This window comes from Cupressus sempervirens, chromosome 6, assembly GCF_028749045.1.
Source record: "Cupressus sempervirens isolate cs-2001-9-10 chromosome 6, ASM2874904v1, whole genome shotgun sequence".
NCBI classification, from domain to species: Eukaryota; Viridiplantae; Streptophyta; class Pinopsida; order Cupressales; family Cupressaceae; genus Cupressus; species Cupressus sempervirens.
Window position 1 is genome coordinate 613,897,390 of NC_143123.1, and position 17,218 is coordinate 613,914,607.

At 35.0% G+C, this 17,218-nt stretch overlaps 1 protein-coding gene across 2 annotated transcripts in view; it reads right to left on the minus strand.

The window, feature by feature from the left end:
* Positions 1-17,218, minus strand: part of LOC149553732 (mitochondrial carrier protein MTM1-like) — a 185,657-nt gene that overhangs the window by 96,089 nt on the left and 72,350 nt on the right. The window contains exons 5-6 of one of the 2 annotated variants that reach the window (XM_089789095.1): positions 12,073-12,243; positions 4,940-5,039 (exon numbers count right to left, since the gene is read on the minus strand). In XM_089789095.1, coding sequence (XP_089645221.1) covers positions 4,940-5,039; positions 12,073-12,243 — 271 coding nt within the window. The remainder of the gene's footprint in view (positions 1-4,939; positions 5,040-12,072; positions 12,244-17,218) is intronic. The other variant, XM_089789096.1, reaches the window with a different exon arrangement.

The following is a 17,218-nucleotide window of genomic DNA, read 5'->3' on the forward strand; positions in this document are numbered from 1 at the left end:
ATCGGATTTATATTTGAACTCAGAAAACTTCTTACAAACATCAAATCCATCATTGACAAACATTATACAAAACATCCAACTATTCTACGCACTCAACATTCAGTTTCATTTTGATCAAGTTCAAGGACTTTGCCAACCGAAGAACTCTCAAAAGCTTAAATTCTCTTTAGAAAAGCTCTGAACCAAGTGATTAGATTCAAGGAAAAGGTCTACCCACCTAGGTGTAGCAGAGCCTTAAGTGCAGGGGAATCAAGGCAATTCTCGTACATTGGTTAGAATTGATTGAGAGATCCTATCGGAGAAGTGGCAAGCTCTTGGATTTCCAATTTGCGGTTTTGGGAACCTACAAGAGGAACATATTCAGCTGAAACACATTTCCAAACATCAAGTCCAAGAGGCTTGCTATAAGTCGTCATTCTAAAACTCCAAATAGTGAAGTTTGAGCCATCAAACTTGGGAACCCCACAATTTTCATGCTCTTCCAAGTTCAAGTCATCAACAACCATTGCCACAAGTATGGTCACATAAAGGTTGAATGTCGGAAACGCTTAGCTGTCCAATCTAAGGAATCAAGTTTGCAGCCCAAAGCAAACAATGCAGAGCACACTGAGCTGACGAAATTTTCCTTTTACACCTTCATGGCTAAAAGACCTACAAATCATGTGAAGCCATCTTCTTGGTATATTGATTCACGTGCCTCATGTCATTTCACTCACCATAGAGAGTGGTTCACTGACTACCAGCCTTATTCAGATTATATTATTTTTGGTGGCGTAGAAGAGTACATCGTTGTCGGCAAAGGCAACATTCAAATTCAATCTGCTCGAACAAATCTTATTTTCTTCGATGTGTACTACATTCTAGGGATGGAACTAAATCTACTCTTAGAAAGTCAATTGTTGCGATATTGTCCACAATTGGATGTCACCTTCAGTTCACATCAGTGTACCATTACTGATAAGGCAACTCGGTCTATTGTTGTAGTGGGTCTTGAGGATCATGGTCTTTTTTGACTTACTCATTCTGGTGATTCTTGGGACTTAGCTATGGCTGCTCGGTGATCTTCTTTCAGCACACTTTGGCATTAGCGGTATGAGCATTTAAATGTGCATTATATCTCTCAACTTGCTCAGGAAGAGCTTGTCCTCAGTTTGTCAAATATTCAGACTTAGCTGCTTGGAGTTTGTGATGCATGCCAAACTAGGAAGCAACATTGCACAACTTTCACCAATGGTGATTCATGTCGAGCTTCTCAGGTACTTCAGCTTGTTCATACCAATATCTATGGCCTTGTGGCCCCTCATTTTGTTCTTGGGTCCAGGTATTTATGTTGTGTGTTGATGATTTCTGTAGAAAAATGTGGGTATGTTTTCTTAAAAAGAAATCAAATGCATTTACTATATTTCATAAGTTTAAACCTTTGGTTGAAAAAGAGTCTAGGAGATCTATTATTACTCTTAGGTCAGACAATGGGGGGGAAATTTGTTCTAATGAATTCTCTAGCTTCATGGATACTCATGTTCAAATGCCAGTTAACCATACCCCACACACCACAACAAAACAGTGTTGTCAAACGTCGAAATAGATGAATCACTGAGATGGCTTGATCCATGCTCGAACACAGACATGTTCAAAAGAAATTTTAGGCAGAAGCAGTTAACACTGCAGTTTATCTTTTGAACTAGTTACCCACAATTGCAGTCAAAGGTAAGACTTTGGAAGAGGCCCGTTCAAGTCGCAAGCCCAAAATTAGTGACCTGAGAGTTTTTGGCTCTCTTGCTTTTGTTTGGATCCCTGATGTATCATGCACCAAGTTGGATGTTGGGAGTCAGAAACTCATACTTACTGGATACAGTAGTCTTCACAAAGCCCACCGCTTTATTGACACTGAGACATCTCATCTCCTGTACAATCGTGATGTAGTCTTTAATGAGCAACAAGGACCATTCATCTCTATTTCTCTTATTCCTAATCCAGTAGACCAGCCTATGAAGGCTCATGATTTAGGAGTTAGGCTTCCATTAGGTCCACCTGATGGGAAGGCTCCAATAGCTCCTACAGCTACCAGTAATCCCTTTACAAACACCTCTTGCTTCTCTTGCAGGATCACCCAGATTTGTAGATGCTTCACCTGAGTTTGATCCACATTCTTCTGATGAGGAACCCGATCGTAGAGCATCTCCTGATACTAATGTTGGTCATTCTCCTCTCTAGCCTAAGTGGTGGGCTAAGACACTTGCTGGTCTTCAAGATGATGAGCTCATTTATGGGAGAACTACTTAGAAAAAAGAGCAAACCTATAGAGTCAATTATTTTTTCTCTTGTGCCCAACATTCACAATGTGTTTGAACCTCAAAAATATTCTGAGACTAAAGGAATTCCAGAGTGGAAACAAGCCATGACATCTAAACACCAGAGCCTGCTGATATAACACCTGGGTCCTTTCTGATCTTCCACCAGGGAAGAAACCCATTGGCTACAATGAGCTTACAAAATCAAATACAAATTTGATGGCACTTTGGATAAGTACAAAGCTCATTTAGTTGCAAAGAGCTTTTCTTAGCGTCAGGGCATTGATTATGAGGAGACCTTTACTCCTACTACAAAGATGAGCACAATCAAATTAGTCTTAGCCATGGTAGCACAATTTTGATGGAGGCTCCATGAGATGGACTTCAAAAGTGCTTTCTGAATGGTGACCTACAAGAAGAGGTCTACATGACATAGCTTCCTGGTTTCAAGATTGTCGATAAAGAACATCAGGTTCTCAGATTAGTGAAAGTATGGCTTGAAGTAAGCCCCTCGAGCATGGTACATGAAAATTTCTAAGTACCTTAGTGATCAAGGTTTCCAAAGGATTTCTTCATACTCAAATTTGTACATCAAGACTACTAACAGTAACATCATCCTTCTAGTTATTTATGTGAATGATTTGATCATCACTTGCAGTTTGACATCTTTGACTCAAGGAATCAAATAGAATTTATGTCAGTCTTTTGATATTACTGACCTTGGGCTTATGCATTATTGCCTAAGTGTTGAGGTTTGGCAACAGTCTTCTGGTATATTCATCTCTCATTCCAAATATGTTAGGGCTCTATTAGAAAAATTTCATTTGCAAGATTGCAAGCCTACATCTACACCCATGGAGAAAGGTCTCAAGTTATCAGCCAAGTCCGATTCTCCTCCTGTTGATGATACTACATGCCGGAAACTAGCAGGTAGCCTCATCTACCTCTCTGCTACTAGGCCTGATATCAGCTTCACAATCAGCTACATCTCACGCTTTATGACAGCTCTCAGGGCTGATCATTGGATGGCAATCAAGCATGTGCTTCATTATGTGAAGGGCACTACAGATCATGGACTTCTTTACTCTCGAAATTCTAATCCTAGACTCAGTGGGTTCACAAATTCAAATTGGGCGGGCTTTGTTGGCAATACAAAGTCAACTTCAGGATGTGTTCAATTTGGGATCCGATGTCGTCACATGAACCAATAAGAAGCAGCATGCAGTTTCTCTCTCCTCCAAAGAGGTTGAATACAGAGGGACTATTAAAGCAAGATGTGAAGTTGTTTGGCTTCCTCAGATTCTTGGGGATATGCAGATGTCACCAGCAAGACTGACTACTTTGTTTGTTGATAACAAATGCGTTATTAAATTAGCAAGGAATCCAATCTTCCATGAACGAACGAAGCATGTGGATGTTCATTGAGACTACATACAAAAGCTGGTTGAAGACGGGACAATAGATTTGCAGTATGTTCCTACAACAGATCAGACTGCAGACATTCTCACCAAGCCTCTCGGTCTTGATAAGTTTGTCAAATTCAAAAAATAACATGGTCTTGTAGATAGGTTAACCATTAAGGGAGGGTATTACGATAATAGATAGCATCTATTATTACCTAATGGTTATCTATTTGTAATCCATTGTAAATATTAGAATGTTTCTAATATTTAGTTAGCCTGTAGTTATCTATTAGTTTTTTATTAGCTAGAATAGAATGTTTCTATTCTTTACAATCATTGCCTAAGGAAACATCATTCATTCTTTTGTATATATTGACCTCTTGGTCTTTGTTAATATCAAGCAACTACTTTGTAATATTCTTATCTTGGGTTTTGTGACGCAATTTTAGTACTATCTGGACACTAGCTACAAATGAAAAATTGTAGTACAAAAAACTAGTCTCTCATTTGCAAAATTTATTTCTAGCTAGTGTGTTACATATCATCCCCAACTAAGTTTGGTTGGCAAGAGTTCTTGCAAGGGTCTCAGTACAAGGGGATATGCATCTCCCAGATTTTCAGTGTCAGTAGAGGAAAAATGACAGAAAATAATTAACACGTGTAACATGAAACATTAACTAATTTAAAAAGCATTCAAAAGCACAGTTCTCAGTAGTTTAATCGGCAAGGCTTAGAGGAACTTACTTATTCCTTTTTATCAATAGAAACTTACATTTCCAGCTCTCCTTTAGTAAATGCAAATCCATGTATATCAAACAAATTGTAGTTAGGCACTTCTTCTAATGAGAAGATAAAATGTCATCTAACTGCCTACAGATTTGTTCAGAATGTCTCTTCATCAATGACTCAAGCATCCCTAGAAATGGCTGAACATACTTAGAGAGAGAGAGAGAGAGAGGGAGGATGGGGAAGTGAGTTTCAACCTTTGGGCATTAATAACTGTAGAAAGCGGATCATAAACAACAAGATTCATATCAAGAGGCACAGACCATGTTTTAACATGGCAATGGCCTTGCTCCTACAACTTGTGAAGTCAACTCAAAGTCCACAGGATCAGGCAGCAGACTTCAATGTAAAAAGAAATCTAAGAGAGTTTTGTCATAGTAAAAGAAACGAAAAGAATATGTTGTAAACATAAAAGTAAATGGGAGTTTTGAATCATTTCTTGCAAGAATAAACACTTACAATCTCTTCGGGTTGATTTATTCTTCACAGAGAACAGCACACCAACTAAAGTTTCCCACATCCCTGGTGGTGTCATTCCCGCATGAAGAAATTTCTGAGCCTTTTTTATCAAAAGATCAAAAATAAAATTTTTAATCAGTAAACAGTCAAATAAGTACAAGAATTCAAAACGACTCTTTATTCTGAGCCACTACATGTACACCATTTATTTTTTACTCACATTTTTTTCCCTTTATATTTTCATAGGTTATTCAGCCACTCAATTTATCTTTTCTTCTATTTATTGAAAACTCAATGTCACTTTTCCTTTTATTTCATGGATTTTGTTTAATTTAAATTTAGCTACAATTTCAACTTTAGTTTGGATTCAATTACCTATTTACCTAGAAGAGTAACCATATGATAACTCAAAGATGGAAAAGTGAACAGAGTTTATTTAAACCTTCAAAGTGACAAAAAGAAAGCTAAAGCAGTTCATTAAGATGTTTAGCAAATGAAAATGAAGACCATATATAATCTGAAGAAGCTTGAACATTTTATTCAAGAAACAAAATTAGGATTAGGCATCTGAAACGGTCAAAACAATTGGGATAAGCGAGAAAGCACGCTCTTCTTCTCCCCTCAGCTTGTCAATTCTAATGGAGTTGTAAAGTAAAATCAGTATATAGTAAAAGTAAATTCAGTGTACAGTAACTGCAGAGGAAGCTTGGGATATCCTTGAAAACATATATAACTGAAGACACTACTTGCATATGTGAGACATGATTCATCTGTTAATCCGGATCCTTAGAAATAACTCGCAGATCACACTCTAAACTGTGAGAATCTATAAGTGTTCAATATGCATTACAAATTAGAGTCGATGATTATTAAACAAAAAATGGCACATAAATCTGGAACAAGAAGATTATTATATGTGCCTTTTGTACATGGTATACTTGCAAGGGAGATATATGACTGTTTGTCTTCCACTAGCTATGTCCATTTTCCAAATTTTAAAATTAAAATGACAAATGTCAAAATTGAAAATATGAATATCAAATATAGACATTGCAATGCCCATTTTCCAAATTTTAAAATTTTCATTTCGCAATCATATTAATCATGACCCAATGTTCATCAAGATTCAAAAATTACAACCAATTGATCAAGTTATCAAGATGCAACAATTTTTTAACTTCAAAAACAAATAGTAAATACTACAAATCATAGTCCACATCACTCAAACTGTAATGTCCCAATTTTTAGCAAGTTTTTGCAGTTGGCCAGGTCAGTTCACCATCGCGATCCTCATGAGCTGACAGTGGGATTTGAGGGTCTCAATTGTGTGGTTATAGGCTTTCTAGCAGCCTATGGTGTGTTTTGACTCTATTTGAGGGACTTAATATTTATAGTAAGTCAATCTATTGGTTCCAATGAGCTCAATTGAGTTAGAGTTGGAGGATGCTCTTAGTCTTTATTTTAGGCTTCCAGTTTGAGCTCCAAGAATCTTGGAGGGAGTGTCTATTTATAGTAAGTCACCATGTCAGGGTCATTCATCATCCTTCATCTTCAAGATCACTTCGGTGTTGTCAAAATTTGATTCTGATGCCTGTTCAATTGTTTTCGCAAGACGGGTGTATTATTATTATTTATATAAATACGCTGAGGTTGCTATTTCTGATAGTGTTGTTGGTTGGTCACCTCAGTATCATAGCTCGTTGGAACCTAGACGAAAAGTTTTAAATCATGGGAACAAGAAACAATGGCCTTACATGTCAGAATTTTAAGTTAAGGTGAAAAAGGTCATCTCCGGAGCCAAAAGCAATTAATAAATTAGTTTATAATGGAACTTTATAATATTTTAATTTTATATGTGGGAAGCTTCCTAAGTGAAGTTCATTTGGGAAACTTTGTGCCATTTGGAGATTATAAATATGAGTTTATTTGATGAGTAAAGCATCTAATTGATTATTTTCTTTTGTTGCCAGCAAAAAGTTTCTGAGTTTGCCAATTTCTTTGCCCTTGCTGAAGTATAAGAGTTTGGAATTAAGAAGTGCCTGGTAATTCATAGCTGAGGTATTGTGAATTAATTCTGAGAATTGTCTTAATCAAATTATAGTATTTCCCGACTGTTATGTACTGTACCTAGGAATTTCATTGTGGCTAGAGAATTTGTGATTTGAAACGCCATTATTGTCTATTGTTTGGCGTGGTTAAAGAAGAATGTACTGTGGTTGACATCCCTGTAGTTGGCAGCGACTTCAGACTTTGTGGAAGGCTGCAATCAATTATTGGGGGCAGCAATCAGGTTTTAGAGCACCTACGATTATAAGCGAGGACCGTGTATTTCTAAACCTACGAATAAATTGGATTATTTCTTGAGAGCTACAATCCATATTTCATCTATTAGAAGTCAATTTCCACGATATAGCTTGTTGAGGGTTTTTACACTAACTGTTGGATTCCACAAGCTCATCCATACCGATAACAACCACGCCTATCTCTGTAGCATCGTCATTAATCTGTGTTGGTTCTTTTGGCTCTACATTACATCTGGAAACTGGACTAATAATCTTTAATTTAAAGTTTTATATTACAATTTTAGATTTTTTTGTTATAAATTAAACCTAAAATTTAAAATATTATAAAACGTGATTTATGAATTATATTATTTCTAAATTAATTTAGAATGTTATCTTAATATTGATTTGGTTAAAACTTATAACTTAAACTTTGCCTTTTAAGAAGAAATGTATGGAAGTTTTTTTGACATCAAGGGACATGTACGTGTGTCAGGGACTTCTGGATGTCCCCCAATGGAGTCCCATTTTAGCAAAACATCATAGGAAATGTGTTGGAGACGGTAGGGAAACATGGAGGAGGTGGAGGGTCTCCACCATCTCTGTCTTAAAAACTCCGAGATAATTTTTTTGGAGGGGGTGGAGCACTGATATAAACAAAATATTGAATCTTTAGACTGTCACCTATACAAATTGCATTTATTCTATAATTGTTTGTGGTTTATGAGGTTTGTCTTGATCAATGAAAACACACTTTGCTATTGTTTTATCAATATTGCTTCTAATCACAGACTTCTTCTATTACCAAATCGCACCTGCTAGTAATGATAATGTTTATTTATTCTGAATTCACTTATTGTCTTATTGTAAATCATCCTTCTAGACATAGTTTGCTATTATTGAAGGGAGATCAATTTTCATAAGAACGATCACTGTTCAAAGGGATGGTTTCTGCACCATTACTCAACCCAAAAAAGATCCATTGTTTATTGTTGTCTAAATTCACAACATGTTTGTTTAGTCACTGATTGTCAATTGTTCATGTAATCATAGAGAGTATGAAACTTTTGCATGGTTAAAATTTTAAAATGTTTGAATGACAATGACTCAATTGTATTCAATCACCAAACCTTGCCATAAACAAGACATCAATGACAGCATCTCAACAAATATTCTGTAAAAGCAAAGACTAAATGCTTTTGCATAGCTACACTAAAAAAAGATGCTCACATGTTTCTACATTACAAATGTTACAAATCAGTTCTCCCCAAGGATGCATTCCTTGCTAAATATGACCATGTCACACATAGAGGAACTTTCAGGGATGCAAGGATAGGTACAAAACATCCTTATCCCATCTCTTACTTTGCTAAAAACTTGGATACATTCCTAGTATGAACAATTTTCTTGGGGATACCTAGGTACATTAGAGAATGACCAAGTAACATCCAAACTTCCCCTACTCGTCCCAATAATGGATAGGCATCCTCTAACCCAAGCCACATTTCAATTACCTTTTTTAAAACTTACAGCTTTTCACTCCCTATCTTTTTTTGTAACATGCCTCTATAAGATTTTCAAACAGATACATAAATAGAGTGTGCTAGCCATAGACACAGAAGGGGGATTGCTCCTCAACATTGCGTGAGGTGTTAGCCCAAACCCCTACCAAACTATAAATCTAACCAAGTAATGGACCAATGATTAATCATGATCACAATATCTACAAATTACGTATCTCATCTTACAAACCTTATTTCACAATCAAGGATTGTCGCGTTTCATACATTAGACAACCTATTCAATACACAAGGACCGACGCATACAAAATTGGCATGCTACAATCATTATATTGTTCTATAAAAATTTAATGAGGTAAGAAATGCCACAATATTAGCATATGAATACTTGAAATTGCATTATATTTTAAAATCTTTCATTTTTTAATAGTCGTCCCCTAAAAAACGGCCTTTAAAAAACTTGTCCCAAAGCTAGAAACTTTGAGGAGCATGGTTACAAACAAATCATTACAAACCAAACTGGCACACGATAAAACCAACAAGGAGCTTGTTAACAAGTAATAGCCATCTAGAAACATGATTTTAGTGGCTCAATAATATTAAACTATCAAGGTTTAAGGATAAAGGACCATTCTTTCTCATCAATATTCAGTCCCCATTTGGAGTTGACACAGTTAAGCACCTCTTCTGGGTAGACTAATAGGCTATACAACTTAATGTCATTAGTATTATAGAGTGCAAAACTATCAACCCACTAAAAGTTATCAATATTCATAAAACTATATTTGATATTAATAGGACACTTCACCTTAAACAAAGAGTTATTCAAGACAACAAAAGTTCTCAAACGCTTTAAGCAAAGAAAAGTTTTTTGATATTGTTTCATCTTTCAAGTTTTCGACTATCCTTTATCAGGGATGGCAATAAGCTCAATAATGCCCTTACCATTCTATGCCTTAAAAAACCACACTTACAACAAAGCATGGATTTTGGTATTCCAGTATAAGTTCCACCAAATGGATGTTATGATAAATCGATGTTGTTGTTATTAAATAGAGGAGATGAACACTACTGACAAGGAGATGAACACTACTGACAAAGATTTACAAAGATGAGAAACAATATTAAAGACAAAAATAGAAACTACCTACCGACCCAAACAAAAATAATAGAAACTACCTAATAAACTATGGACTAACTCAAATGATCATTAAAGAAATATTATAATATTATAATACCCTCCCTTAATGGTCATAATCTAACTACTATCTTTTGGTCACAAATTCTTCTAAACATTATGCTATTGTTGAGACCCTCTTTGGATTTGCAAAATGTTAATGACCAAGAAGCCAAGATCCGTCCAAAAAGGAGTAGAGAAGAATGCCCCCTTCTTCTGAAAGCTTTGTAGAAAGAGACAAGAGCCTACCACCGACTCTACCATTGAGATGAGTTTGTCACTAAACAACAAAACATCTCACCAAAAATCATCACAAAACATCCAACCTGATGTTGCATAACAGAGCTTTGCTTCCCTAGAGACAGAAACAAACATTAAGAACAACTAGCACAATTTTGGGGAAAAATCGACAAACCCTCCAAAGTTTGCAGAAGAGCACAATGTCCCAAAACAGAGTGCACCAAGCCACAATTTTTTTACGAGAAAATTTGGAAAGGCCAAACACAATTTTTGAGAAAAATTGACTAGACAACAAAATCTAGAGACAAAGCTTCATTTTCTAGAAAAAAATAGTAAAACCCAACAAATAATTTTTGAGAAAAATATTATAAACCCACTAGATAATTTTTGAGGAATAAATTCTAAACCCACCAGATAATTTTTTAGGAAAAAATTATAAACCCACCAAGTAATTTTTGAGAAAAAAATTATAAACCCATCAGATAATTTTTGAGGAAAAAATTATAAAACCACCAAATAATTTTTGAGGAAAAAATTACAAAAACGTTACAATAATTTTCAAAGGGGAAAAATACAAAAAAACCTATCAAAACTTTTTAAAGGGAAAATTTATGAAAACCCATCAAAGAAACCTTCACACGGCAAATTAGAGACTTTTGCTTAAAACAAGAAAACATGCAATTAAAACCCTCGACCAAGCTTGTGATTTTCAACAAAAAATCTTTGAAGACGAACCACAAAATTTTCATAAAATACCTCCAATGATTTTTATTTCAAAAAATCAAGAAACAAATTTCTGGAAAAAAAATTGATCAAAAGAGGCTCGAATTTTTCTTAATAAATTCAACAAATTTTATTAAATCCCATCAACCTACTGTGATGCCATGTTATGATAAATCGATGTAATTATTAAACTAAGGAGATCAAAATTCCTTTATATAGATTTACAAAGATGATGTTTCTAAAAGAAACAATCATGAACTAAAGACAAAAATAGAAACTACCTAATAAACTAAGATTACCATTAAAGAAACATTATAATATTCTAATAATGGATATAGACAAAAGAAACTTCTCTCTATTGAAGGCATTACAACCCTTAACAAGGCCTCTTACAGCCTCCTAGGCCCTCCATATGCTGCAGAAAACGATAGAAATTGGAAGGCTTAACATAAAAATTGCCAAAAAATATATCACGTGGGTGCAAACCACTAGTATTTGGCTTTCTTAGAAATAAAAGGCTGAATACTGTTTTTGACCAAGATTTTTAAGGGTTCATAAACTCAAAATGCCTAAATAATCCAATTAGTAGCTACAGTCACACCTTCATTTTTAAGGTTCTTAAGAACCAAGCCACCTTAATAGTACTTATCAAGTACAAGGGTAACTAAGTGTACATGTTGAATTGTGATACTTCTGTTTGGATAACAGCATCCAGAAGCTTATCTATACAGAATTAGACAAAAATCATTGCAAGAAAACATATTTATTTTAAGCTGCGATACTTCTACATCCTTATAGAATCAAAGTCCTGGAGAAAACTTAAATCTTAGACGGGCAGCTCATAATAAACAGCTGTAACCTAGGCAAGAGCCTACAACACAACGGTAAATTATGACCCTCTTATATGGGAGGTCTTGGGTTCAAATCTACTCGAGCTTAACAAATAATAATAATTAATCACAAGAAATAATAACTAACCTTGGCTTCAGCCTATCACCGATCGAAAAAAAGAAAAAAAATAAACAGCTGTAACCTAAACTCGTTAATCTTGAAATATATTCAAGAATTTTCAAGAATATAAAAACTTTGACCTTCCAATGTTTCAATTATCAAAATTTCTTAAACTGAAATAGACTACAGATTCTAATAATAATGCCAGCAGTTTGAGGCAACAATTATGTAGTGACAAACCTGCATCCTTGTCTTTGCTAATTCAATGGGAGAACAAGTAATACATGCCAAAGCACGTGCCATTGATCCAGCTACTAATGGTGCATATGGTGTGAATTTGGGTGCATTCTTTTGTGAAAATTCTTCAAGCCAATCTCGAAAAACATCATAGCATGGCATGTAAATTCCAACCTGAATGCAACCAATCAAATTTAATGAACTTTCAAAAATGAAAACATGGCCAGCACAAAATTTGATAAAACAGTTAACCAGAGAATCAAAACGCAAATTGATTCTTATGATGCATATTTGATTGTCCCAAGATCTATTAAAATTGGAAATGCTAGTGTTCCAAGCATTGTCCCTAGACACTTGGGCCTGTAATTTACAAACAAAAAGGCTGTTCTGTTAAAAAGAGAGAAACATGTGTTGCATCATATTATAAGAATTACAAATACACAGCATTCAATTATAGAAATCATGGAGATCCTAAAGCAATAAATTATTAAAGTAACTTCCCTATTTAGTCCTACCTAGACATAAACTTCTTGTAACTGCAGAGAAGAGATATTTCCTTAAAGGCAGATTTATCATCTTGACCATAAAAAGTAATTGAAACATGACCAACAGCTGCCCATAAATCTTTGCCTTAATTCTTGATCATCCAGGTGTCTCTTAGAAGTGCCCCACAAAAACTATTAGACCTTGTTCTTTTACATTCCCCAACGATATATAACTATGTTACTCATTGCTCATAAAGCCCTTAAAAACTATCCAGCACATCTTGATTGGTGACTCTGGAGAAGAAGTAGCCACAATTCTACCCAAATACTTTTTGAAGGCAACTCAAGTCTTCAATTATCTTTGCAGTTTGAACAACTATTGTTCTTTACAACTGGGTACCAAGTTTAATATATAAACCAGGAGGATTTTGTCTAATCCTATCATAAAATATCAATAAAAATCCTTGGCATTCCTCCATTATCAGTCTTTTCAAACAAACTTTTGAGCCTGTGATTACAATTCTAACATGCAAATGTAAAGAAAAGCCTTGTAAAGATTTGGGTTAAAGGAATTATCAGATCATGAGAACAATTTTCTGCACTTTAGAGCCCTGCTACTTATCCAATTACTTATTTTGTATTTTAGTTTTTGATCCTGCCACTAACTTATCGGGTTCTTCTGGTTATCGCCAGGGTCCCAGTCTGGTCTGGCCCAAATACAGGTCTGGATATGGTCCTCCGTGGATCTAAACAAGGTCTGGCACACTCACTATGAGTTTGGCCTACTAGACCGAAGAGACTGCGAGAGTAATAGGATTAAGCTTGCACCATACTCTTCAAGAAAATCTTGTAGCTTTGAATGAGAGAAAAATGCGTGAGTTGAACAGTAGAGTTATTGAAGAATATTCTGGTGATTTTTCCATGGCTACAATTGCAGCGTTCAGGGTTCCTTCTCCAAACCTTTCAAGAGGAAAGTCACTTGAAGATTCTCCAGTATCTCCTCCTCGTGAACATAAGGGAAGAAAGGGTGACATTGAGGAAGTTGAAGAACTTATAAAGACACTGAATATATCAAAATCTGATTCATTAGATAATAACCCAATTGACATCAAAGAAATCAGTGAATCTGTTACTCCACATCCTTATATGGGATTTGATGAATCCACACATTAAATTTCATCTAATCCATCAGAGTTCTGTCCTCAAGATTGCTGATCTTTCATCTAATCCATCAGAGTTCTGTCCTCAAGATTGCTGATCTTTCATCTAATCCATCAGAGTTCTGTCCTCAAGATTGCTGATCTTTTAAGTGTAGTGACTTGAAAGGGGCTAAATCAGATTATTCTAAAAATGACAGCAGTAACATATCTCCTTATCATCCTAACATGGCAGTCTTGATACATGGCATTGACAGAGCTATAATATCTTCATATGATGGGACTTCATGCTTGGAAATGGGGCTTAACAAAGGTATACACTCGGGAAATTCTTCAGTAGCCAAACAATAACATCCTCATTTTAAAACTTTAGTGGATTCAGTCTTTGAACCAAACCTTGGTGTAGTCATTATGCTTGATGGCATTGCTGATCTAGATTCATCTGCTGACAGTCTTGTGTGGAATGACACGAGCCTACTGTTAGCCATATTCCTTTGCAACAGAATTATTCTAATGGAGTCCCATGTGCCAGGCTGAAGGATTTAATAACAAACTAGTGATTAAAAAATGTTTAGAAGCACAATCTTGTCAAACTCACCAAGATTGATGAAAAGGGAAAGCCTGCAAAATGGACAATTAAGACATTATAATGCTTTGGTAGCATACTCAGAAAAGTAGTTTAAACTTACATGATTTCGAACTAGTTTCCAATCTGAATTGGCCATTACTATAGCGGCACATAACAATTAAAATTTTTGACCCTTTCATCATTTCTTTTTGGTTCATATTGAAACCTGCTATGTTGTCATTCATATATACAATGGAAATAATTTAACTTCATCAACCTTTGTAGAATCTCTTTTCAAAAACTTATATTTTTAATAATGTGAGGCTCAAGGTTTTATAAAATATTAAAACAGGACTTTATAGGAAAGATCAATTGTGCTTTGTCATTTCCAATCACTCTAGAACAAACTCTTGGCTAATTAGTTGAAACATGCTCATCAGTTATTGCAAAAGTTGAAATTAAAAGGGCTCCTGTTGTAAGTGCCAATTATGTAACAATTGAGTGAATGCACCAAATTGTAGTTACGGATGCTACTTGGAGGAGTTGATGAACTATACTTCAATCCAAGAAAAAATATATATTAGACAAAAAAAAATTAACAGTCTGCTTTTGCTCCTGACTAGATCTGATACTGAAACGAGTTTATCAGGATGATCCTGGACTAGAACTGTTATTGAAATGAGCTCCTGCCAAGCTGTGTAATTCTCAAGAGAAAGAAAGAGACTTGAAATCCAAAATCCAACCAGCAATCGGCAGCAGAATATTAACCACAGCAAATTAGAGCAGAAGTTTTACAACAGATTCAACTAATAATTTGAAAGCATAGATTGGCAATCAGAGATTCACAGCAAGAAACCTGGAGTGCAATTTACACTTTGTAGATAAAGCCAGAGATTAGAACCACAGAATCAAACATCTGCAAAAAAAATTACAATTAATCATGAATATAGTTGAATCAAGGTTTTGGAAATTTTCCCTGCAAAAAAATCCAATTCTATTTTATATTGCCTGCACCAATTTGACTTCAATAAGAAAAAAAATTATTGGGAAAGGATTTTGCATGCATTTTAAAACTTTGTTTCACTTATGTGATTGAACACAGACACCTTGTCATTTTCCTTCTTAAGCTAGCTCATCGAGAATGAAAGTTCATACTAAGGCTCCTTTAGATTTTGAGTATACTGAAGAAATTCCATTAAATGCTAGATACAATTAGATATTGTTCAAAATTAATTTCACTGACAGCTGAATACATTTGGGTAGCATGATTACTTGGTTTAAATGTTGCCCTTGAGTGTTTGATACCTTCCAAATTCTACCTTGTCAATTTCAGTAATGGAATACGGTTCTCCAATAACTAGCAAAACATTTTATTGGACATAATTTAGAATAAGCTGAAATTAGTTTGTTTCACACTGCATTCTCAAATTTTTGAGATCTTCCCCCAAAAAAGCTTTCAAACATTAAATTCAGTAGTTCATGTATTTGTATCATAGTTCCCAAACTCAGAATCAGCTTGAACTCAGCAAGGCCAACTCGGCTACAACTTGGCAAAATGAAAAAACCCTTGAAATTTAGAGATTTTAATGATTTAAAACTTATTTCATGCAAAGATGATTCAAGTACACATTGAAACCCTCAAAAATAAACTATGTATACGTGAAAAACATAACTTTGTCAATAATCTACTCCCTTGTTAAAAGATTTTTAAAAGGATTTTGAAGGTCCTCCATCTTGCATTCCTGCACTTTGATGACATTCTGAGTGCCAAGTCCTAGAGAATCAACATGAAAGCAGCTTTTCAAATAATTACAAACAAGGCATAGAGACAGGAATTTGTGATCTAAGTAAAATATCATAAAATCTCTTCATATATATGTTACTTGATCCATCCAATTATAGGAATATTTGCATTCAAGCTCTGATTGTGATGATTTGGATGAGGTGCCTTAGCCTGTTGAGAAGCATATTTTCTAACTTGAACAATGTATATTAGCACTTGAAGACATTTCCCATTAACAGATTTCAATTCAGCCTTGCATGTTTGAAGTTTACTTTAGGCAGCTTCATACTTGCCATTATACTACTATGCTTTCATTGATAAGAATTCTGTAGAGAATGATTTCCATGTTAAGAAGAGAAAACTTGCATTTATTGCAGAGTTCATATTTGAATCGGCAATTTCTGGGCCTGATTTCTGGCGATTTATGGTGAATTCAGCAATTTCTGGCAATTTCTTCCCAGAACTCAGTGAGTTACCAATCTAAGTCAGCAAACATTTCCACCCTTAATACAACTCGCCAAATCACCTAAATCGCCTGAATCATGGTGATTCTGGGATCTCTGATTTGTACAAAAATGCTAAAATTCAATTTGCACAAATAATACATAGCAAACTCAGCAAGGTGCTGAGTACTTGCAAGTTTTCTTAAACACATAAGTACTCATGGGGTTTACTTGCAGAAAATTTTTGCCAAGTATTTGGGTAAAACTCAGTGAGACCAATGACTTGACTCAACATGCCAGCGACGTGGAGAAAAGCATGAGTTAAATGCTCCAAAACATTTCCTGGCCTTATAAGCATTGTTTTTTCCCTTAAAAAAATTATGAAAATGATGTGCAACATAAAGGTCTATATGATTTTGAAGGACTTCATTTGCATTCTCCCTAGACACAACAAAGGGCACAAGCCCTAGACCCCCAACAAACCCATTTGATACATTTTGTAGCTGTATTATTTATTAAAAAAAATATTTTTCAAAAAATTAAGTGTTTATAAATTGTCAAGTTTCTGCTCGGTCGGTGATTTTTGGCCTCTCAAGTACACTGTCAAGGTCTGAGTTTGTGACTATGGTTCAAAATTCAAATAGCAGCCTTGATAAATGCAACAGACCAAATTCGTTTCTACTTTCATAAAGACAATGTAAACTATGAACACT